At 51.5% G+C, this 25,244-nt stretch overlaps 1 protein-coding gene and 2 pseudogenes across 1 annotated transcript; 1 reads left to right on the forward strand and 2 right to left on the reverse strand.

Moving 5' to 3' along the window:
- The first annotated feature begins 1,955 nt into the window (after positions 1-1,955).
- LOC136549953 (protein EMSY-LIKE 3-like) lies at positions 1,956-8,695 on the forward strand (annotated as a pseudogene).
- Positions 8,696-9,269: 574 nt separating this feature from the next.
- On the reverse strand, positions 9,270-12,653 carry LOC136549952 (uncharacterized; annotated as a pseudogene).
- Positions 12,654-14,748: 2,095 nt separating this feature from the next.
- On the reverse strand, positions 14,749-16,441 carry LOC136552029 (uncharacterized). Its single transcript, XM_066543575.1, has one exon. It carries the CDS (start codon positions 16,176-16,178, stop codon positions 15,084-15,086), a length of 1,095 nt encoding a protein of 364 aa, XP_066399672.1. The 5' UTR covers positions 16,179-16,441; the 3' UTR covers positions 14,749-15,083.
- Positions 16,442-25,244: the final 8,803 nt, after the last annotated feature.

Raw genomic sequence — 25,244 nt, forward strand, 5'->3', positions numbered from 1 at the left:
GTGTTGGCATGTGGTCCCTAGAGAGGTGTGCGGTGGACAAATCTCCATTTGCATGGCCTACTAGAGTGTTTGATGTCTTCGGTCAGACCATTTGATAGTCACAACTTTGATTGTTTGCTCGCTAACGTGGCATCGTCTGACAACTATAACCGGATCACTTGCCACTCTATAGTGTCAGGTTCGGTCGTACTTAACATAATTTCTGTAAATGAAGTTTCTAGCATGCTTATGCTTGTGATGAAGTGCATACCCGACAAACACAAGCTAGGTCATAACACTCTGGTCGTCATTGGACTTTATTGTATCTTGTTACAGGCTTTGTGAATTAATCTAGGCCATTAGATGGTCATAAAATCCAACTATGGTGGCAGAGTCCTGGCCAAGCAGTTGTACTTTGTCATGTTTTTTTAGGGATGTTTGAATTAATCTAGGCCATTGGATGGTTATTTAGAAAATGGAATACTGTTGGTGGGATCGTGACCGGTAATAGGAAAGGTGCAGGAGTGACTTAGACCCGCTTGTCGCTGCTGGTCAAAGAGACGAAGAAAGAAAAAAACACTCTTGGTTTAAATATTAAATTAAATTGATCTGATTCCTCTTATGTGAAGAACATGAAGCTAAAATATTTTTCATTATCATAAAAAAGTATGTTTTCCTTTTCTTTCCTTTCTACTTGTTTTTGCATGTCTATTTTTATTTCAATTTCCTTCACTATACAAGTCAATAATCTATAAATAATAAAATATTTCTGTTAAGTTAGTGGTTCCAATGGAACATCTTTCTAGTGAAATAAGAACTTTTCCCCCCGAATGTAGGACTTTAATTTAACCTATATTTTTTTGTGAAATGGAATAATTTCATTTAAACTGACATTATTTTTTATTAGGAAACGAGCGATTTTTGTATATAGAAGTAAAATGTTTTCCTTCTATGTATACATCTAACCTAAAAACAATTTTTGCGAAGCTGAGGCATTTTCTCGTGAAAGAAAACGTGTTCCCGAGCCCCGAGTCCTGAGTCCCGACGGCCGACGCGCCTTAGACTGTCTCCACCAAGAGGCCCATTGCGGAACCCAAACTCAAAATAGGTTTGCAACATAATACCTATAGGCTCCGTTCGGCTTGCTGAATCTTGGTTGAAACTGGCTGAAAAATACTGTTTCGGCTGAATTGTTGTGAGAAAAAAATACTGTTCTAGCTGAAAAAACAAGCCGAACAAGTCGAATATTGGGGTACACTGAAAAGGCCCATAGTCTCCAACAAAATATTCATATAAAAAATCTACTTTAGGTGCCAGGTATAATCTCTATATCCGAGTACCCTGACTCATCTACGATATTATAATGCTAGTACGCAAAATTCAATATAATGAATACTATAACACTTTTTTTTTAACTTTTCGCGAACCAAAAAGGGCGCAGTCTTACGGCTAAAATCCGGCGGCAACGAGCCTACGAAATAAAACATCTCCCCCTTACGGCTAAAAATCCGGCGGCTACGAGCCTACGAAATTAAACATCTCCCCCTTCACCCCTTCCTTCCTTTTCTTTTCCCGTTCGCCCCCACGCGCGCTCTCCCTCTCGTGGCGCAGCTGGGCGACCGCTTCCGCCGGCGCGACGCCCTAAGCTACGCCAGGTTCCCGGGTCTTCGTCGGTCCCTTTGCTAGGTAACCCGCCGGGCCCTTCACCGGCGACGAGCACCCACCAGGTACGCGCACCTTATCTTTCCCTCCTGCTGTGCGAGACCGAGTGCCCGAACCCTAATTTAAGCTATTGTATTCGGATCTGATCTAATTACAAGGTACTAACTACGATTTTTTGCGAAAAAAAAATGGTGGGTGTACATGTGTGCACCTATGTCCTTTACCTGAGCTCAGACGCGCCGGTGCCCGGATCCGGCGGAATTGCTGCGGGTTTCGGCGGTTCGTCTCTCTCGTTGTTTCCGGCGGGGTTATGAGGCGGCGGATACAACCCCTACGATAGCAGCGGTGAGTTTGCTCGAATCGACCAATTTTAAGCCTGATAGTTTTTCCCCTCTTGGTTAAGGATTCCCGTTCTGTTGGTCAATTTGTATTTCAGCCTGACTGTATGATGCCTTGTTTTTTGAGATTGATATATCTGTTGCCACTAAGCAATGTAAATACAGCAGAAGATTTAAGTTGTGGCGTTATAAAGATAGGCCAATGGATAACTTGCTGAAACTTTCTTTTCCCCAAAACTTTGGATTTTTACACCTGACGCCCAGGATTAAGTCCTGGGTCATTAGATATTAGATATAAGATCCCAATCCCAAGATAAAGATGGAAACAAAGAATATCACAACTGTATAAACAAAAAGTTTGAGAGTAAGCATTATATAATCTCCATTTTTTTTTGTTAAGGAATAGATTACCCATTAGGATGGGTTTTCTTTATTTTGACACACAAAAAAAATGCAAAAACCAATTCTAATTTTTTCGCAGCTTCTATTAAATATAATCCAGGGGCTTGTATATAGGGATTTCAGAGATGTAATACAGAGTATCGGCTATGAAAAACTCTATACCAGTGCTGTAGTAGTTTTACTTGGTGAGTTGGACGTGTCAGGAAAGATTGTCGACTTTACAGTTTACATTTATATTATCCCGGCTTTGGTTTCATGATACCATGTCACTCACATTCCCTGACTAGTGACTATTTTTGGGCTTCTGGCCCACTAGGTACCAAATTGTAAATTCGAGTTACAAGTATAGTTGGTGGTGTTGCAGTCATAGGATAACATAGTCCACATGACTTGCTGTCAGCTGTGCATTTCATATGCTACAGTATTTATTCCTCTCCCTTTGTTGTAGGGACTGATGACGATCTCCCCCCAACACAAAATAGAGGACTAAGAGGACGATCTTTCAGTGGGAATGGCCGAGCATCTGCTGGGGCATTTCCTTACATGAGGGCGAATAATGATTTGGAGAGTGAAATACATCGTGTTGAGCAAGATGCATATACTGGTGTTCTTAGAGCATTTAAAGTGCAATCTGATGCAATATCCTGGGTATACAACCAAATTGAAACTTGTGGCAGTCAGTTTCAGTAGTCATATCTTGGACTACCGTTTGTGCTGAGAATAGATAGATGTGCTTCTGTACAGGAAAAAGAGAGTTTGATTACTGAACTCAGGAAAGAACTGAGGGTTTCTGATGAGGAGCATAGGGAGCTATTAAATAAAGTCAATGAAGATGGGACCAATCCGTCGAATGCGGTATTTCCTAAAGCATTTATGTATGTACGTGTTTTACTTCATCAATATATCATCCTTTGTTATTTGCTTTCACCAAAAATATCTGCAGGGAGTTAAGACAGGCAGGTGGAACCCCAAGTGGTCTGCATCGTGGCAACAGGGTTTTATATGATGCGGAACCTGGGCCCACTACCAAGAGGCAAAGGGCATCTCATTTGATTCCTTCGCAATCTGCAGGCCTCCAGTCCCCTATGATACCCTCCCACTCAGTTCCATCTGCAAAGTGGGGTCCTTTGTCAGCAAGAGGCAAGAAGGCGAAGACGGTATATTCAGAATATTATGCATAATATTTTTTGCATCCTGAGATTTTTTTTTATAACAGCCTGAGAACAATTTTATAATGGCTTCTGGATTTGTACAAGCCCATTCCTTTGGCGCTACCGTCTGTGGATCCAAGTTCATTAATAAACCATAAAGTTTATACAAGGTGGCCAGAGGACAACAACTTCTATGAGGCCACCATAACACAATATAACCCTGTGACGGTTGGTTTCAATTTTTTGCTGCTGTTTGCTCCTTGATGCAGATATGCATCAGTGCCCAGTAACCTTCTTTCATGATCTCTTTAGGGTGAGCATGCACTCGTCTATGACATGGGCACACAAGCCGAGACTTGGGAATCGGTTAGGCTTTGTGATGTAAGTACCTTTTGCCTGCAATGCTTGTATCATTTTCTATTTATCCCTTTCTTTCGTCTTTTCCTCTGTATTTAGTTGTGTTTCTTCCATTATACACCATCCAAGTGCTTACTTTTTTGTTATGCTTTCTCTACCATTGGCTATGAATAATTGATTTTTGTGTGTTACTTGTGCTAGTCTCTGTTGATTGATGCCAACAAGATACTATCTATTCATGTGCTCCAATAAGCTTAAAATGTAAAGTGCTAAATATTTGACGTTGCAAAGCACTTCCCTTTCCAAAATGAGTTAAATGCACCAGCGGACCTCGAACTTGTAAGCGTGTGTCACATAGCTCCATGAACTTGGAAAATGCATTTCTGAGTCCCTAAACTTGTTAACTAGTTCACCACAGGTCCATACCAGCCATGCTAGCATTTTTATCTGACGTGGCAAGCACTGTAGTGCTGACTGTGTCTGCCACTTTGCATTTAACCTCTCATCTATCTTAGCCTCGTTCATTTCCATAAAAGGCCGTATTCGTGCGACGGACCTTCCTCCTCTCGGCAACGGCCCCGATCCGCCTCGCCAGCGCCGGCGCCATCTGGGTCATAGGTCACAGGAAATATTCCCGATTGTCAATCCTGCTTCCTATGGGTAGCGCGCCAGCGCCCGCAGCAGCAAACGCTGGCACAACGGCGTAGCGGCGGCATCCCGTCCGTCTCCCTCTGGCCCTCTGCCCCGTTGTTCGCCTGTTTCCGTGCCGGCGGCCGTCCTGCCCTGCTGCACGCAACGGGCAGCACGGCAAGCGGCAGTCTCCGTTGTCTACTCGTCTGCCGGAAGCATGGTGGCCAGTGGGCAGCACCCTGGCCAGCTGGCCCCTTGTCCTGACCGCTGCTCGTCGACTATGCGCAGGCCGCGCAGGAGATCGGGAGGGGGCGGGCCGGTGCCCGGCGAGGGGTGGAGCCGCAGTTCACGTAGGGCGAGAGGCGACAAAAGAGGAGAGGGAGGGCCAGAGGGAGCCGGGTGCGCCGGCGCGGCCAGCCACAGTGATCAGCCAGCCCGTGCCCCGATGCGACGCCTTGGAGTCGGGGGAGCTCTGCGCGACGCCACAACTGCCCGACTGCGCCTTTCTTCTTTCGCAAAGGCTAAGGCCTTATGGGCTTGGCATGCCAAGACGGAAGAAGCCCCTAAGCCCAATACCCATACGCATACCCACCAGGCCACCAAGCGGCCAAGCCAGAACTCAGCGAGCGCGCCATCGATGTGGTCTTCTTCCACCTCGCGCCGGTCAGATTCTAGGGCTTCCAGGACTTCTAGCCTCGTGAGCCGTTGATCGTGGTCTCGCGGCCAGCGCCGACCATGCTGCGGCATGCGCTACTAGCTAGCACCACCTGCAGACTATAGCCTTCGCGAGCAGCCCCCGCGGACCGATGGATGAGTACCTTTCGTTGTGGCTGTAACATGGCCTTTGCTCCTACAGCGACTCAGCGAGCCAACGCCTTCTCTATCCATGTCCGTGTGCTGGCAGGAGAAAGGAGATGATCCGCCTTCACTTTCTTGGCAGCGCAACCGGCAAGGCGACAACGGCCATGGCTGAGAGGTGGGGTGGTGTTCGTCAAGGTGCGTGTAGCGCGTGGTGTGGCGGCACGAGCGGCCCTGCGGGCAGCGCAGACAGTGAGACAGAGAAGGCCATGTCACAGTCACCGACAAGGCTGTATGCGGCCACTCATGCGACGCTACTTGTTAGCATGGGCAGCATGGTCGGCGTTGGCTGTGTGGCCACGGTCGCCTGCTCACATGTCCGAAGCGAGGGCGGCACCTTCGAGTGCGGCCTTTTCTTTATGCAAATGAACGAGGCAAAGATAGATGAGGGGGTTAAATGCAAAGTGGCAGACACAGTCAGTGCTACAGTGGCATGCCATGTCAGATAAAAATGCCAGCATGGTTGGTATGGACCTGTGGTGAACCAGTTAACAAGTTTAGGGACTCAGAAATGCATTTTTCAAGTTCATGGACCTATGTGACACGCTTACAAATTCGAGAGCTGTTGGTGCATTTAGGGCGTACCCACTGCAGAGAGCTCCCGCTCTGTGCGGGGTCTGGGGAAGGGTGTCAGTGGCAAGCCTTACCCTCACCTGTGAAATGCGAGGAGACCGTGACTCGAACCCGGGACCTTCCGGTCACAGGCGGTAGACTCTACCGCTTGCACTAGGCCCACCCTTCACTGGTGCATTTAACTCTTCCAAAATTATATTTTTGCAGTGCTGCAGTAGCCTAGATACTATACTCCTACTGATCTGCTGGAGCTGAAATTCACTTGCTTGTATTGTATGATCTAGAGTATGGATATGTGTTGAATTAACATGTTTGATCTGTAGGTGAATTAAAATTTGCCTGCTGAATTAGCCTGGCTGATTGCCACATTGCCATTAATTATTCAGTTGAAGATTGATAAACGCTCCTTAAACAGATGGCACCTGAAGATATAAGATGGGAATTTGATGGACATCTTTCAAATCGTGATGGCTGGGGCCCTTCTGGCCCTATGTTGAAGAGGCACCCAACCAATAATGGTGCTGTGGCTGGTTCAATCAGGGGAAGAGGGAGGTTATCAATAAATGAGCCTATAAAGGACTATGCTCCACCTGAAAATGGCATCAATAGGAATTTTCATCATGTTGACATACCAAATACTGAAAGTGTTGTTACGGAGGTAAATTTCAATCAACAGTTAGACATAAAAAAGGTAGTCAGATATAATTTTGTCTCACGGTTGTATGTTCCCAACACAGGTGGAGAGGGTATTGTCCAATCCAAATATGCCTGAAATTGAGAAGGCAAGGAAACTGCTGAAAGTGAGTTAATTCTTCTGGTCAAATGTTCTTCTCATTTGAAAATGCTCGTGATTGAAAAAGCTCTTTATCATATTTTCTTTCCCTTCTTTGAGTCACGAGGCAAAACACTTGTTCTTTTAGGATCAGGAGCAGTCATTACTTGATGCAATTGCCAGACTTGATGAAGCATCGGATAGCGATAGTGGTAAGTTCCTCGCCAGTTCTACCTCGTTGAGGGTCAGATAGTACTATACAGAAAGATTGGACTCACTCCATCATAGAAGTTAGATGCTTTAGCTTTTTCCTATGTCATACTTTCTAACTTTGACCAATTTAGAGTTAATTACACCGCAGTTTGTAAACTATTACGTTCTCATCTAGGTCCCCAGACTATGAAATTGTAGATCTAGGTCCCTAAACTATTCCCAATCCTGATCCAAAGCAGCCATATCATAGCAAATTAGCTAATTCGGCGCTCTAGCTTGGAATTGCCATGTTGCTCCGCGGCTCATATTGACATGGTTGGTCTCTAAACTATACGTGATTCTCACAAAGGTCCCGAAACTATGAAATTGCAAATCTAGGTCCCTAACCTATTGAAGTACTCAAATCCTGGTCCAAAGCATCTACATATCTCCTCTGCTGCTGTAAGGGCGACGCGCTTGAGACCTACGCACGTCGGTGGCTACTGAGCATTGTCAAGAGATGACACCTAGTGAAGCTGACAAACAATACTAGTTTAGTACGACCATGGATAGTTTTGAATCAGTCACCATGAAGGCAAGAACAACTGACGTCCATGCACACCGCTAGAATGAGCTATGCAGGGTTCTCAACTACAGGAAGCTCGCTAAGACAGTGTCCATGCATGCTTCCCAGAATGAGTTGCTTCCAGTTAGGGTCGTCGTGCAGATGCTCTTCTACGAGAAAGCATGTGTGGCGACACTATCTGGCCCCAGTCACAGCAGATGGCATCAAGATTTTGCTTGCCACAACAAGATGGGAGGCGAACCACATGGAGGTCAAGAACGAGCAAAGGCTCTGAACCTCACCGGTGAACCAGACGACAATTTCGTAGTTTTGGGACCTAAATGAGAGTGATGTATTAGTTTAGGGACCGTCCGTGTAGTTTACTCTTATTGGAGAAAATATTAATTAACATCAATACCAAATAAATGTACTCTTAAGACATATTTTGATGGTGGATGGTGGTGCCTTTTTCTATACACTTTCAAGACAAAGATAAGGTTGAATCAGGAGAAAACTAAAATGACATGTTTTTTTTTGGGGAACAGAGGTAGTATTTGCTAATGTTTTAGTATAAAATAGGATCCTTGGATGAACCTTTGGAGGTATTGTAGTTTTAACTGGTGGTATGTTGAAGTCTTCCTGGAAATGGACATTAGAATTGTACATTCGCCAGCTGATGCATCTTTGGTGTATTCACGCTTCGTATATTTCCCTGACCGATTTTTTGTGTTACAGAAGATATGGCCATGGAAGGCCGAATGGGTTCTGCTGGGGAAAGGAACGGCATTACTACTTAGTTGTTTCTGGCATGTTGGAATTGGAAGATTAACTTGCATTTGTGTACCACCTACCTCGACCACAGAACAAAGAAACCACATTATGGCAAAACTGACATGCCAGAAAATGGTGTACTGGAAACTGTTGATGCCTGAAATGGGATTTTTCGGTACACAAAATTGAGCGCACGGAGGGGCAGGGATATGCAAATGTTAAAGAACTTTTTGCGCGCCATTGCATGTTGTTTCCTCTGTAGCAAACTAGAAATAACTTAAATGTTCTAGTTGATCATTAGCATGGATCACTTAGCATTCCTGATTCAGTACAGGTAGATTTCTAACTCTAGCATAATATCCAACTTGGCTGTTCTTGCACTCTAATGTAAAAAAGGACTTTGTTGTGCACGCTTTTGATGTATGCTGCTGGAGTATCCGGACTTTGTTGTGCAGGCTTTTCCTGCTGGAGTAGCTTGGCTGACCGTGTCCCGATGTGTTAACGACTACGCTAATGGTCGCATGTCCATTTTTTTTTCTTAAAAAATATTTATTGTAATTGTTATTTCATTCCAAAATATGTTTGTATGCCTTTTCTAGATACATAATTTTTTATTACTCCTCCGTATTGGTAACTCAAGTCGTTTTGGACAAACATTGGGAGTATAAATCGTGAATAATTTTTATATTGTTAAGTTTGAAAATATGAAAACCATAGGAATAGATTTGTCTTGAAAAATACTTTTATAAAAATATTATCATTTTTCAATAAATACTGACCAAATCATGCTTTAGAAAGGAGGGAGTATCATAGCTGTTGCTATCTATCTACAAAAGTTAGAATGTGGAACTTGAAACAGAGGGAGTATTATAATTCAGGACGGAGCCAACTAATGGAATTTGTTTCGTACAAGAGGGGCGGTTATATTTACTTTGAACCTGGATTTTTCATTCTTTTAGTACAATGAAAAATGAATGGTACAATGAAAAATGAATGATACGAAGTCGAGGAACATCAACGAGCCAAAAAGAAACCAAGGAACATTAAAAAAACGGAGTTTTTTGCAGTTCAGCTTCGATTGTTGCATGACCAAAGCTATCAGTTCAAGCAGAACCAGAAACACAAGATCTGTCAGCTCGGCTCCTTCCCAACCACAACCTACGTGATTTACACAGAGCTAAAACTGAAACAGTGAAACTATGGCTTTACTTCGGTCGCTAGTTGCTACCGACTACCACGCTTATGAGGTCTTCTACCGCCGTCCTCATCCTACCTACTTTCTCCCGCCGCGCTTCCCCGTTCCTGACGACTTCTCCGACCTGCTGTTCGTCTTGGCCCTCTTGGATGGCGGTGGCGTGGCTGGTGCCGGGCCTCGTTTCTGCGGCCGCCCGACGCCTCTCTTCGTCCCGGCAGCCTTGCCGCCCCTCCTGGATCCACCGCGCCCGGTGCCCTCCTTCCGGCCGGCTCCTCTCTTCCGGCCGGTAGTCGTCTGCTGCTCCATCGCCGCAGACCGCTTTCGCGTCGTCCCCATCTGGGACCCCGACCCCCGCTTCCTGTGGGGCGACTGGTTCAGGCGCTTCAGGAAGTCCACGGCGTTCCTCTTCTTGGCGAGCCCGCCGGCGCCCTTCCTCGGCCCGTCCGCATCGTCCGCCGCCTTCGCCATATTCCGGCCAGGACCCGCCGAGTTCTTGCCACCGCGGCTCTTCTTCGTCCTCACTCCCCACGCCTTGTCCTTGATCGCCGCAGCCACGGATTTCTTCTCGTCCTCGCTCTCTTCCTCCGCTGCCGCAGCCGCCTCGGCCTCACCCTTCATCGTGCTCTCCTCCTTTCTCGCGGCGGCCTTCGGGATGGAGCTCCGCTTGCGGCACACGATCAGCGGCTTCTTCCCCTTCTCGATCAGCGAACCGACGATGTCAGCGCCCGCCGCTGCCGCCGGCGCCGCCACAGCCACGTGCTCCTGCTTCGGCTCGTGGAGCACCGCCGACGCGTGCCCAGTGACGAGCGCGCGGGCCTCGACGGCCGCCGCGTGCTCGGGGGTGCCACGCGGGAAGAAGACCACGGCGTTCGTGCAGAGCAGCAGCAGGTCGCGGTAGAGCTCGCGCGCGGGGAAGTGGTGGTCATCGTCGGCGTGCGAGGCCGCCGACGCGTCCAGCCGACGGCGCACGCTCTCCAGGTCCACGTGGCGCCTGATCGTGCCCCGGTACGCGGCGGACTCCTGCAATTGGATCGGATTGACCAGGACATAAATAAAAAAAAGCCAGTAAATAATTGGGAAAGAAAAAAAAATAAAAGGGACGAAAAAAAACTCTGCTAGCATCGTCTAGCTACAAGGCACCCGGCCACAAATGATTGATTGCAACTGTGCACCCAACTTGCCGTGCTATAATGCACCGAGCAAAAAGATGGTAAACACCTTAGAAACTGATTTTTTTCGTCACCAAGAAATTTATTTTTTTCACGCGGTTACTACACTAGTACAAGAGATTCGCCGTATTTTATCGAAACACCTTAGAAACTAGTGAGAAATTAAAGAGTCATATATGGCTATTATTGTACAAATGAGAAAAAAAAATGAAGCGTTTCCATGCACCTCATGCCTTCGTCCCAAGCTCCATACGGTGGTACTGCTACACTGCATGTGCAACCTGAAGTCATCCTACTCGCGGAGGCAGGCATATGCCATTTCGCAAATCAGGTAGCTCACGGATTTAGGGCTTCTAATCACAGGTCATCGGTGCATGCTACATGCACGCCAATCTTATCCAATATTTACACACCCGGGAGACCCGTTAATCAAGGGTGGGAGTGGGACCCGGACCCTGACATGTCACCAGCTTTTTGGAAAAATTCATGTTACAAGGTTTTAAAGCTTACCCTTTCACACCTTGCTAATTTAACCCGGTAACATCCAAGGGTGAAAAGGACGAGCATGATGGTAATTACCGGGGCACCTACCTCGCTGCCGTGCTCGCGTAGCCGCTGCAGCGCGGAACCGAGCTTGGCCGAGACCGCGTCGACCAGGGAGGCGAGCGGAGGGGACCGGGCGGGAGGTGGGCGGGACGCGGACGCGGACGCCGCCTCCTCCTCCTCCTCGTCAGCCTTCTCGCTTCCGCGGCGGCGGCGGCACAGGCTTGCCGAGCTCCGCACGTCGCTGCTCTCCTTGGACGACGCCGCCGACTCAACGGACGCCTCCTGCTTCGCAACCTCCTCCTCCTTGGCGCCGCCGCCGCCGCCGCCGCCCTGGGGACCGGGGTGCTTGGGGGGCTTCAGATCTGTGGAGTTCGACTCCCTGCACGACCGCCCGGGCTCCTCGCTGGGGGAGGAGAGCCGGTCGTTGACGCTCGCCTCGTCCGGCTTAGCCTCGCCGGAGACGCTCCGCTCCCGCTCCCGCTCCTCTCTCAGCCATTTCACTTTCGACTGCAGCGTCCTGCGCGAATAAAAATTTTGATTTGTAATTCTCCATTAAATAAATCCCCGCTGAGCGATCGCCATCAGACGGTAAGGAAAACTGGCGAGGGTTTTCAAAAGGTAGTTTTTCTTGTTTGGATTTTTCATCTCTCTCCGGATTCCATACCCGATGGACAGATCGCATCGCTCGACGTCGCGCCGGAGCTCGGCGACGCGCAGCCGCCGGAGCTCGTCCACCCACCCCTCGGCAGCGGAGGCGTCGGGGTCCTCCTCGGCCTCGGCCTCCTCCTCCCCGCCGCTGCCGACGGTGGAGAAGCGGCGGTGGAGGTGGCGGAAGCGAAGGCGGCAGCTGTGCGGCGTGAGGCCGGGCCGGGCCGCCACGGGGCTTCTTGTCTGCACCTCCATGGCCACCGAGTCCCAGCTCGCCGTGCCGTGCCGGGTCACGGCGCAAGCCAGGAGCAGCTCCTCCAGCGTTCCCCAGATCTCCCCGCCCTTCACGGCTGCCGCCGTCGCCTCCGACTCCGGCGACACGTCTGTGCCCTCCGACCCGTCCGCCATCCTTCCTGCGTTGTCGCCCGTGAGGCAGTGGAGGTGTGGTCTCAGCCCCGCCCCCGCCCTGGCCGTTGCCCTTGCCTCCGTTGCTCTCCCCCGTCGCTTTTTCCTTCCTCGGCCCGGTTTGATTTTTATCGGTAAAGAAGATGGCATGGTGGTCATGGCAATCAGCCATTCAGCCGAGCCGCGCGCGCAGCCTGGCACCTGTGTTAATTTCTCAATTACCCAGGGACTTTTCTGTAAAAAATTTTAAAGTGGGCCCATCTCCGACTATTAAGGCTATTGATGTTTCCGTGGCTTATAAGCCGACTGATACTGTTTTGTTGTGAGAGAAAAATATTGTATCATGGCTGATAAGTCCTGTTCATCTGGCTTATAAGCCGTACTTTTTTAGCCAACGAACAATATTTTTTCTCTCACAACAAATCAGCCAACAATACTTTCAGCCATGACTTATCAGCTAAGCAAACAGGACAATGGTGATTTCTTGTGCAATGACCTTGTTACCCCTTGTCAGTGATCAGCTACCACCAGCCTACCACTTGTACGTGTGCGAATCTCACAACAAATCAGCCTACCACTTGTTACCCCTTGTCAGTGATCAGCTACCTTCCTGCAAAGCACAAGCTACACGACTGCACTAAGCAACAGAATAACGTCTCGTTTGTTTGCACTGGTTTGATTTATAAGTCATGGTTGAAAGTACTTGGCTAGTTTAGTGTGAGAGAAAAATATTATTCGTTGGCTGATAAGTCATGACTAATAAGCCAAATGCGATCATGCAAACATGTTGTAAACTGATGGTGTGATGGAGCTAAGCCATGTCCAAAGCATCAAGATTCAATCAATGGGAATAGCTTGATCCGGAAGGTAAATCCTGGTGAGTTGCGAGTTTGGCCTGTTAGTTTTATAAATTTTAGGCCGCTTCTGTATATCAATTGCAAAATATCGTTTTCTTATAAGCAAGTTTAAAAAGCTGCCTCTTTATTTGAAAAGCAAACGGCTTTTAAAATGAGTTTCCAGAGTTTTTAGATAGTTTGTGTGAGTGTGACAAACAAGTTTCTCGAAAAAAAAGCTTAAACAACCAGGCCCTAATTCGTGGCTTATCTTCTGGGGCTTAATTGAATGATGAATCAGCTCGATCGGGCAGTTTCAGCTTGTACATGTTTGTGCCCAATCTAACATGAGAAAATTGAATATTTGACACCCAATTCGGGCGCCTGTGAATATTTGACATCCAATTCGCGCGTCGTTGAAAATTTAACACTCTAGCTGCGAATTCATTGAAAACAGGGGTTTTCTCCTCCTTTTCTCCATTTAACATTTTTTTCTTTTTTTCTTTTGCTTTCCAAGGCAACGTACAAACGCATCTCTCTCCCGTACTCATTTTTCGTCGGCTCTGTTCATCACGCCGCCGCCGCTGGCTGGGCGCGCGCGGGGCCAGGCTGGTCGCGGGGCCGGTCGCCGGTGCTGGACGAGCCGGCCATGCGTGCGCGCGGACGGTCGCCGGTGCTGGGCGCCGGCGCTAGCCAAAGCCCGCCGTCTTCGGCTCCACCGCTGATGGAGGCCGTCGACGCAGGCCAGAGGCGCCGCAATGGTCGAGCAACAGCAGGCCAAGGTACTTTGGTCATTCAGCGTGGGCTTGGAAAGCAAAAGAAAAAAGAAAATATGTTAAACGGAGAAAAGGAGGAGAAAACCCCTGTTTTCAACGAATTCGCAGCCAGAGTGTTAAATTTTCAATGACGCGCGAATTGGATGTCAAATATTCACAGGCGCCCGGATTGGGTGTCAAATATTCGATTCTCTCATCTAACATCGATCGTCGCCCTGAATTCTCTAAGCCCTTGTTTAGTTCACGAAATTTGGATTTTGGGGCTACCGTAGCACCTTCGTTTTTATTTAGCAAATAGTGTCCAAACATTAACTAATTAGGCTTAAAACGTTCGTCTCGTAATTTCCCACCAAACTGTGCAATTAGTTTTTCTTTTCGTCTACATTTAATGCTCCATACACGAGCCGGATGTGACAAGTACTGTAGCAACTTTTTGGATTTTGAGGTCCAACTAAACAAGGGCTAAATTAACATAGGATTTTCGAAAGAATATCACTGAAACAATTCAGAATTCAGAAGCCGTGGTTTTATTGGAGCATGTCAGTGCCCATGCCAGACCGTTACTTTCCCAGTTCCACATTTCAGAATTCAGAAGCCGTGGTTTCTACTTTATCAGCCGAGCCACTTAAGATATATAGTCACTCCATCCCATAAGTGTAGTTTTTTTGCCTATTTGACTTCTTGTTTGACAGTTCATCTTATTCAAAAAAATTATGCAAATAATAAAATAAATAAATCATTATTAAAGTATCTCTAATAAAAAAATAAGTCATAACAAAATACATAATATTTATACAAAATTTTTTAATAAGACTAAAAGGAACTTGGGAGAATCAACATTCAACAACGCTCAACGCTTCATCCAAAGGAACAAATGCACATACCCAAATTTCACAGAGATTAATGCCACATCCTTCAAAGGGGGCTATTGAAAAAACTAATCCTTCATTCATTTTAGAGCCTATTCGGCTGGTATTAAAGCCGGTATTAATACACATACCTAGATTTTAGATCGAAAGATGCGAATTTATACAGAACAGGATATCCTAATACAAACAATGGAAATAGAATTGAGGCAAAACTACTGCATCACCTATGGCAAATGCCAACCTCACTTGCCTCCAGCCAGGGTGTAAACTGCCCTTACCAATCTTCTCCAGCAAGGAAGTACTATTATTAAGCACAAAACTAGACACAGCCGGCAGCAGCCATGTCATATGGTAGGGCTTGCAATGTCAGCAAAGGCCTAGCTAGGTGCTACTTACTTCCGACGGGCCTCAAGCGCCTTCTTCAACTCCTCGCTTGCTTCATTGGGGGGCGGTTTCGTCCCACTGTCCACCAATTCCTTCGCATTGCTGTGGAAATGGCGATCTGGTTTCGACACGAATGAATGCTGTGGAGGTGGCACTGCTGCTGGCAGCTTACGACCATCGCCTTTGCCAGCTCCAACCTCTGCACGCAAGTCCTCGACTGAACGACACAGCATTGTGCTCTCCACATTCAGCTTCTCCAGTTGCCTCTTCATCAGTGAGAACTCCTCGCCCTCGGCTGCTGGAGGAGCGTCTTTCTTCCTCTTCTTGTCCGTTTCAGGCTGTGAAGGCATCTTGGGCGTGTGCTCTATGGTGATCTTGTTCATCACCAGCAGCGGCAGCTTGCTGATGGCGAGGCTCCCAGCCTTGCGCCCGTACCCGTCGTCTGCAAGCGCGGCCTTGATCTCCGGCGGCACGCGCAGCCCCCACTGGAACCGCAGGCTCGCCTTACTCCACAGTGGCAGCACGCTCCTGGTCGTGAGCCGCATCCCGGAAAGCAGCGCGCCCACGCCGCCGCCGCCCGTCCCCGCAGCGGCCGCCACGTTCGCCGTGAACCCATTCCCGGCGATGGAGAAGCCTTTACCGTGCGCTTCGCGGTCGTGGTCGTCGCCGTTGGTGGTGAGGTCGGCCATCTTGATCGCCAGCGGGGGCGGGGTGGATGCGGGCGGCGGTGGCGGCGGGGAGCGGACGGAGCTGGCGACGGCGAAGTCCCCGATCCGGGGCTTGAAGAGGAGCGAGAAGGCGGGCGGGTTGGAGGAGGTGAGGTTGAATTCGGCGGCGAGGGCGAAGGGGGCGCGGATAGGGGACCCCAGCGGCCCCAGCCCCGTGCGGATGGAGAGGGCTAAGGGCTGGAGCGGCTCGTTGGGGCGGTACGAGAGGCGGAGCACCGGGCCGGAGGGGAAGGCGGTGGAGAGGTCGAAGCGGAGGTCCTTGGCGTCTCCCCCCGCCGCGAGGCCCGAGAGGAAGGGCAGCCCCAGCACGCCGACGGGCACCTTGGCGCGCAGCAGCGGGCGGTCGTCGTCGCGGAACTTGATCGACGCCTTCATGGCGGGCGGATGGGCGGCTAGGGTTAGCCTATGGGATTCGGGATTTGACGGGTTGGGGAGGTGCGGTGGTGGTGGTGGGGATTTGAAGTGTGGAGGCGAGGGAATTGGGGGCGGAGGTTACGCCACCACGGGGGCCAGGGAGACGGCGGCGGCCGCGGCCGGATTTAATTTGGGGCGGAGGTCATGGAGGGGGCCTCTGACTGAAATGGGGAGGAGGTGGAACTGCGACGAGAAAAAGGGAATTTTGCCTCCCTCCGGGTTTCTACTTTCCCATCCTATAAATAGGATTCGCTGCTTTGCCACGATAGAAATACGGATATACGTTATAATATCATTTAGCGCTGCTATCTAGATTTTATTTTAAGGGCATATTTGATTCATCTAGTAGGTACTAAATTTAGTAGCTTTTAGTTATTTTAGTAACTTTTTAACCAAACGTTATGACTAAAAGCTACTAAAAATGCTTTAGTCCTCTCTAGTAACTCTAGAGTTACTAAAAGTAACTAAACCGTTTAGTAGCTAATAAAGTTTAGTAGCTCGAACCAAACACCCCCTAAAGCTACTCTTGCCTTCCTCTCGCTATGCTGCTGGACGCCCGCCGCAGCCATGGCTGTCGTTCGATGGCGCAGCAAGCTCCCTCCTCCTTTCCTTCTCCGTCCGAGCTGAGTAGCCCATCGCCCTGTGACCACATAACGTCGTTTCTCTGACTGAACGCGTCGCGGAGCACCTCTGCCGCACAACGCCACAGGCTTGCATGTGACCGGGTCGCGTGCGTGCGCGGCCAGGAGCCTCGGTCCACCTCCGACGGAACCGAGATCACCCACGAGTCCGCCTCCGCCCCTGGGTGCTTCCCCGCCACTTCGCCGCTGCCAGTGACCTTCATGTCGAGCACTCCTCTGCTCCAATTGAAGAAAGTCCGTCAGACAAGACCGCGGTCATGGACTGGTTCGGCGGCGGCTGCTGCTCGTGTGGGGCTAGCGGAGGCATGTTTGGAGGCGGGTGTCGGCGTCGGCGGCGCGTCTGGAGGCAAGGGCCAGCAACGGCGGCACATCTAGAGGAGGGTCGTCAGGCCGCCGCTGCTCCGAGCACCTGGCCGTCGCGCCACCGAGCAGGTTGTCGGGCCGCCGACGCTCCGATGAGCCTGGCCGCCGCGCTTTGGAGCGGGGCGCTGGGTAGAACACGTGCAGCTCCGACAGGGCGCGTGGGCTTGGGGCTCCTGGTCGTGGCTGTTCCTCGTATCTGCGGTCGTCGTGGAGCGCCGGAGCTCGACTTGCGTGGGAATGTCGTGGACTTGAGCCTTCACATGAAGGAGCCCATCTTCAAGTTGGCACTCCATGGAGGACGGAGGCGTCGAGCTCTACAGCCAACCGGTTCTTGGTCCTCCTCCTTAGTTTGCTCGGAAGCATAGCAAGCCGGGACAACATGTTGGATGGCGAGAAGCAGCGGCTCACGACGATGGCACATGAAGTGTTGTGGAGCATGTCGTCGAGGGTGATGGCTAACATGTGGCTGAAGCTCATGCGCAACCCAGACGTGAAGATCCCCCAGAAGTAGTGGCTTCAGAAATCTTGTTCCTACAGGCTACAGCTCGTGATTGTAAATTATTTCATTCGTGCACTGGGATTGTCTAGTGGCTAAGGCATGAGGCCTGCATTCTATTTCTATTTTGCTTGAGAAAAATTGTACGATACGTGTTTCGTATGGTTGCCATAGGGGTGAGCGTGGTCGACAGCGTGGGGGCAGAGGCGGCGTGGGAGGGGGGTGTCGGTGTTTTGGACCGGGGGGGTCCTTAACCAACCAGTGAATTTGAACTGCGTGTTCCTAATCCTGGATGGTGATGCAAAGAGACATAAGGCTTATACTAGTTCAGGCAATCGGTGCCCTACGTCTAGTCTGAGAGATCGATCGTGTATTCCTTGTACTGAAGTGCTTGTAGTAGGGGGTTACAAGCTGGGTGAGAGAGGGAGTTAGTCCCTGGTCTCGGCGAGGTGTGATGTGGGCTGCTTGAGACGTTGCTCTCAGGCGGCTGGAAAGTGTGTGTTACAGGGCGTTGTTCTTCGTGAGTCCCTCTCCCCCCTAAATGGCCCAGGTCCTTTCCTTTTATAGTTAAAGGGAGGATAAGGACAGTATATGTGCTAACTATACGGCGTCGTGCGAACGGATGCGGCGTGTCCGAGCCCTGTAGCCTATTCCTGTGGCGGCGTGGTCGTCGGAGTGGTCCGTTCTTGGAATACTGGGGCGGCGTGTAGGTCACATCCGATCCTGTGCTTGGTTCTGCCAAGGCAGAGCCGAGTCTCCCTTACCATGTTATCGTATTGCCGAGACCCTTGATGGGCTCGGGGGGGGGGGGGGGGGGTTCTCAAAAAATCAGACCAACTAAAGAACGCTTTTTAATTGTATTCCGAGAAACAATATATACAATGCTTGGAAATTTAAGGATAAAAGCGACGTAGTTGTTCTATGTTCCAAGCGTTGGTGAAGACTTCGCCCTTCTCGTTGGCGAGCTTGTAGGTCTCGGGCTTCAGTACTTGGGCGATGATGTACGGTCCTTCCCATGGCGGGGTCAACTTGTGGCGGCCCTTGTTGCTCTGTGCTAGTCTCAACACCAGGTCGCCTACCTTCAAGTCTCGGCCTCGGACGCGCCGGGCCTGATAGCGCCATAGGGTCTGCTGGTATTTAGCTAAGTGTAGTAGAGCGACGTCTTGGGCTTCCTCCAGTTGATCAAGGGCGTCCTCTCGGGTGGTGCGGTTACTTTGTTCGTTATAGGCTTGTAGCCTTGGGGAACCATATTCCAAATCAGTGGGGAGGATGGCCTCGGCCCCATAGACCAAGAAGAAAGGCGTGAACCCCGTGGCTCGGCTCGAAGTGTTCCTCAGGCTCCAGATGACCAACGGGAGTTCGGCGAGCCATTTCTTGCCAAACTTTTTTAACCGGTTGTAAATTCTTGGCTTGAGGCCTTGTAGGATCATACCGTTGGCACGTTCCACTTGGTTGTTGGTCCTTGGGTGTCCTATGGCCGACCAGGCCACACGGATGTGGTGGTCGTCACAAAATGTCAGGAACTTTTTGCCGGTGAACTGTGTCCCATTGTCGGTGATGATGGTGTTAGGAACCCCAAACCTGTGGATAATGTCAGTGAAGAACAGCACTGCCTACTCGGATTTGATTCGATTGACCGGACGAGCCTCGATCCATTTGGAGAACTTGTCGATTGATACCAGTAGATGGGTGTAGCCCCCGGGGGCCTTTTGCAGAGGCCCGACCATGTCGAGCCCCCATACGGCAAACGGCCACGTGATGGGGATGGTTTGGAGAGCCAGGGCTGGGAGATGTGTTTGTCGAGCATAGTACTGACATCCTTCGCAGGAGCGTACTAGCTTGGTGGCATCGGCGACCGCCGTTGGCCAGTAAAACCCTTAGCGAAAAGCATTTCCTACGAGCGTCCAAGGCACCGCATGGTACCCACAGGCGCCTGCGTGCAAGTCCTAAAGCAGGGCTCGGCCCACCTCGGCAGTGATACATCGTTGGAGGACACCAGAGGGACTTCGCCTGTACAATTCGTCATTGCAGAGGACGTAAGTCTTGGCTCGGCGCGCGAGCCGTCGGGCTTCGGTCCTGTCGCTAGGAAGCTCCCCCCGATCGAGCCAATCGAGGAACGAGATTCGCCAATCCGCGTCCTAGTCGGTCTGCGGAGGCTCGGCGTTGACTTCCATGACCTCAGGCTCGGTCAAGGGGGTCTCGGCAGTAGAGGGGGCATCGAGCCTCGTCGTGGTTTCCATAGGTGGGCCCTCCTCCATTACCAAGGTGTAGTCAATGGAAGGTTTGTGAAGGTCCCTGGCAAATACGTTTAAGGGGACCGGAGCCCGTGTCGAGGCCATCTTTGCCAGTTCGTCAGCGGCCTCGTTGTACTTCCGCGCGATGTGGTTTAGTTCGAGACCGTCGAACTTGTCTTCTAGGCGACGTACCAACTTGCAGTAAGCCTCCATTTTGGGGTCAAGGCAATTTGACTCCTTCATGACTTGATCGACGACGAGCTGCGAGTCGCCCCAGACGTCGAGACGCCGTACCCCAAGTTCGATGGCGACTTGCAAGCCGTTGACGAGGGCCTCATACTCGGCCACGTTGTTGGAGGCGGTGAAGTGGAGCCGCACCATGTAGCTCATGTGTACTCCGAAGGGCGAGACGAAGAGGAGTCCCGCGCCTGCCCCGATCTTCATTAGAGACCCGTTGAAGTACATGGTCCAGCATTCTGTCTGGACTTGGGTAGGTGGTAATTGGGTGTCGGTCCACTCAGCCACAAAATCGGCCAAGACTTGAGACTTAATTGCTTTTCGAGGCGCAAAAGTCAAGGTTTCTCCCATAAGCTCGATGGCCCACTTGGCTATCCTGCCTGAGGCCTCCCGGTTATGGACTATCTCTCCCAAGGGGAAAGACGATACCACGGTCACTGGGTGAGACTCGAAGTAGTGACGTAGCTTGCGCCGGGCTAGGACTATGGCGTAGACCAGCTTTTGGATGTGGGGGTAACGCATTTTGGTCTCGGAGAGCACTTCGCTGATGAAGTAAACAGGTCGTTGGGTGGGTAGAGCATGCCCCTCTTTCTACCTTTCTACTACTACGACAGCGCTGACCACTTGGGTCATTGCGGCGACATAGAGTAGGAGGGCCTCGTCCCTGGCTGTGGGTACCAGGATGGGAGGATTTGTGAGCAGCGCTTTAAGTCTATCAAGGGCTTCTTCGGCCTCGAGGGTCCAAGAAAAACGCTCGGATTTTCTCAAGAGTCGGTACAGAGGCAAGCCTTTTTCGTCGAGGTGCAAGATGAAGCGGCTCAGGGCCACAAGGCATACCATGACCCTCTATACTCCCTTGAGGTCTCAGATTGGTCCTATGCTAGTTATGGCCGAGACCTTCTCTGGGTTGGCTTCGATGCCACGTTTTGAGACTATGAATCCCAAGAGCATGCCTCGGGGGACTCCAAACACACACTTCTCGGGATTGAGCTTGATGCCCTTCTCTCTAAGGCATTTGAAGGCTATCTTTAGGTCGTCGATGAGATCCTCGGCCTTTCTGGTCTTGACCATGATGTCGTCCACATAGGCCTTGACGGTCCGCCCAATGTGGTCGCCAAAAACCTGGGTCATGCACCGCTGGTATGTGGCCCCTATGTTTCTGAGGCCGAAAGGCATAGTCACGTAGCAGTACATGCTGAATGGGGTGATGAAAGAAGTCGCGAGCTAGTCGGACTCTTTCATCTTGATTTGATGGTAACCAGAATACGCATCAAGGAAAGATAGGGTCTCGCACCCAGCAGTGGAGTCAACGATCTGATCGATTCGGGGTAATGGGAAGGGGACTTTTGGACAGGCTTTGTTCAAACCGGTGTAGTCTACACACATCCTCCATTTCTCATTTTTCTTCCTAACTAACACGGGGTTGGCCAGCCACTCTGGGTGGGACACTTTCTTGATGAACCCGGCCGCCAAGAGTTTCTACACCTCCTCACCGATGGCCCTACGCTTTTCCTCGTCGAAGCGGCGTAGGTGTTGCTTCACTAGTCTAGAACTGGCCTGGATATCCAAGGTGTGCTCGGCGACCTCCCTTGGTATGCCCGGCATATCTGAGGGACTCCATGCGAATATGTCGGCATTCGCATGGAGGAAGTCGACGAGCACGACTTCCTATTTGATGTCGAGAGTGGCACTGATCCTCAGCGCCCGATCGTCGGGGCAGGCGGGGTCGACTGGGACGAGCTTGATGGCCTCCGCGGGCTCGAACGTCCCTACGCGATGCTTGGAGTCAGGCGCCTCGCCACTGAATTGGTCGAGGTTGGCGATAAGGGTCTCGGCCTCGGCGAGAGCCTTGGCGTACTCGATGCACTTGACATCACAGTCGTATGCATGTTCGTACGTGGACTCAATCGTGATGATACCGCTGGGGCCTGGCATCTTGAGCTTGAGGTATGTATAGTTGGGAACTGCCATAAACTTGGCGTAGCACGGCCGCCCCAAGATAGCGTGGTAGGTTCCTCCGAATCCGACCACCTCGAAGGTAAGGACTTCCTTGCGGTAGTTGGAGGGGGTGCCGAAGCAGACGGGAAGGTCGATGCGCCCGAGGGGTCGTGTGCGTTTCCCTGGCACAATGCCGTGGAAGGGTGCGACGTCACCTCGGAGCCTTGATCGGTCGATCTCCAAGAGCTCCAGGGTGTTGGCGTATAGGATATTGAGGCCGCTGCCTCCGTCCATCAACACCTTAGAGAGTTGGGTGTTGTCGATGATCGAGTCAACAACAAGTGGGTACTGCCTGGGATTCAGAACATGGTCGGGGTGGTCATCTCGATCAAAGGTGATCGTCTCCTGAGACTAGTCGAGGTACCAAGGAGTGGCCACCTTGACCGAGAAAACCTCTCAGTGTTCCCTCTTTCGCTGCCACACCGTAAGGCACGCCGAGGGTCCGCTGAAGATCATGAAGACATTGTGTACCTCAAGGAACCTGTCGTCCTTGTCATCGTCCCGGTCGCTGGCACCCTTCTGCTTGGCATCATCGTTGGGGAGCCCAAGCCTGGCATAATAACGCCACAGCATGGAGCAATCCTCAAGGGCGTGCTTGACTGGGCCTTGGTGGTAAGGGTAGGGTTTCTTAAGCATGTTGTCGAAGGGTCTGGGGCCCCTGGAGCCTCAAAGATTCTTGCGTTCTGTGGCCGCGACCATATCGGTCTCGAGGACGACCCGCTTCCCCTGGCGATCCTTCTTCCTTTTGGGGAGGCGGGGAGCCGAGGCCTCGGGGGCCTCATCCCTCCGCTTCCCCTTGGCATCATCCGTAGGGAAGATGGCCCCTATAGCCTCCTTGCCTGAGGCGAAGTTGGTGGCGATGTCGAGGAGCACGATGGCCGAGCGCGGCATGTTTCGGCCCAATTCTCGGACCAAGTCTCGGCAGGTGGTGCCAGAGAGAAAAGCCTGGACAATCTCTGAGTCGCTGACGCTAGGCAACTTGGTGCATTGTTTCGAGAAGCGCCGGATGAAGTCTCAGAGAGACTCATCTGGCTTCTGGCGACAACTCTTAAGGTCCCAGGAGTTTCCAGGGCGCACGTATGTGCCCTGGAAATTCCCGACGAAGATCTAAACCAAGTCGCGCCAGATGTGGATCTGAGAGGGAGGAAGGTGCTCAAGCCAGGCTCGTGCCGAGTCTGACAAGAGCAGGGGGAGGTTACGGATGATGAGTAGATCATCGTCCGTGCCGCCTAGCTGATAAGCCAGGCGATAATCGGTGAGCTAGAGCTCGGGGTTGGTCTCACCGCTATACTTTGTGAGGTTGGTCGGCTGGCAAAACTGGGCTAGAAACTGAGCGTTGCAGATGGCTCTGCTGAAGACCCGAGGGCTAGGTGGTTCAGGAGAGGGACTGCGGTCTTCCTCGCTGTCATAACAGCCGCCCCGATGTGGATGGTAGCCTCGAGCGGGCCCCTCACTGTCGTGGCGTCGTTGTCGGCCGACCACCTCGTGGTCACCCTGCGCCTCACGTCGGTTATCGAGGCGGTCGTGGACTGGGGGGACCCTATTGGTTGCCGGCACCCGAGCGGGCTTAGGACGAACCGTGGCCTCCCTATTCTATCGGCGTGGTGCTGAGGGGAGGTCCGAGGCGGCTCCACGCCGCCGAGAGGCGGAACTCTCTGCCTGCTACACTGCAGCGGTCTCGAGGAGATCCCGGAGCTCGCCGCGAACCCGTCGTCCTTTCGTGGTGGAGGGCTCGGGCATCACGCGCACTAGCATCGCCGCAGCTGTGACATTCTGGCTAGCGCGATTGAAGATTGGGGGACGATCGTCCCCTTTGTCGTCGTTGATGCGATGGTGCACGTCGCGAGCCCATCGCCGGGCTCCTCTGCCATCACCGCGGCCTTACTACTCCTGCTCGAGAGTGGTTTGGAGTTGTTGCAGAAGGAGTTGATCTTGCTCAACCTTGGCCTAAAGCTCACGGAGCTGTTCTAGGTCCGGGCGTCAAAATTGTCTGAGGGCAAGGTTCTCGTTCCATGCTGCCGGGGGGGCAATGCGTGAAGGCATCGCATCACCCGTTCCCTGATGATGCGGAGTGCGGTCATCCACCTCCTCATGTTCATCACCCGTGCTTGGCATCCCCAGTCCGACGTGGAAGCACTCACGAGTGGGATCGTAAGTACCTTCATCGTCAGAATCGGAGTAGCCAAAGCAATAGTCGCTTGTGGCCAAGAAGCGACGCATAGTTTCGTGGTCGCAGAGGTCGGAGAAATCCGCTCTGGCCCATGCCTCGTCCTCCTCTGAGGAGTTGGCGTGGGCATGAGTCGACGCTGTGGTGTCAAAGTCGAGAACGAAGCGCTGGCGGTGCTCCGAGAGATCCACGTGAGCGGAAGCGTAGGCGTAAGCATAAGATGCGGCGGCATTTCTTAACCCGAAGGGGTATGGAGATAGTGCCGCCGTCGGGCTCTGTTCTACCGGAGATAGCTCCTCAAGGATTGGTGGAGCGGAGCTTGGTGTCGGGGCATCGCCAGGTGCCACCGGTGTTTTTCCCTTGTCCATGCTCAGGCTAGACAGATCCCCAACCAGGGACCCTGCGCCAACAGCTGGTCGTGGGGTGCCAGCGGAGAGCGGCGAGTCGCCCTAGGTTTGCGTGGCATCGGGATGATCTTGCTCACGCCGTGCCTGGCGAGCGCGACGAGAATGGCCGCCCGGGCGCCGCCTGCGCCTGGGCTGCCGATGCGTGACGTCGTCATCGGCAGGCGGGGCTCGGGGTGTGAGAAGTACCATGTCGTACTCATACCCTAGGGACATGAACTCTAGGCTCCCGAACCACACCACCGTGCCGAGACACAGCGGTCGTACAGGGTCTGCCATCCGGAACCTATTGGGATGATGAAGCTGACACGCAGATACCCCTACCTGGCGTGCCAACTGTCGGTGTTTTAGACCGGGGGGTCCTCAACCGACTAGTGAATTTGAACCGCGTGCTCCCAGTCCCGGATGGTGATACAAAGAGACATAAGGTTTATACTAGTTCAGGCAATCGATGCCCTACGTCCAGTCTGGAAGATCGATCTCGTAT

The sequence above is a fragment of the Miscanthus floridulus genome, chromosome 4 (assembly GCF_019320115.1).
Source record: "Miscanthus floridulus cultivar M001 chromosome 4, ASM1932011v1, whole genome shotgun sequence".
NCBI classification, from domain to species: domain Eukaryota; kingdom Viridiplantae; phylum Streptophyta; class Magnoliopsida; order Poales; family Poaceae; genus Miscanthus; species Miscanthus floridulus.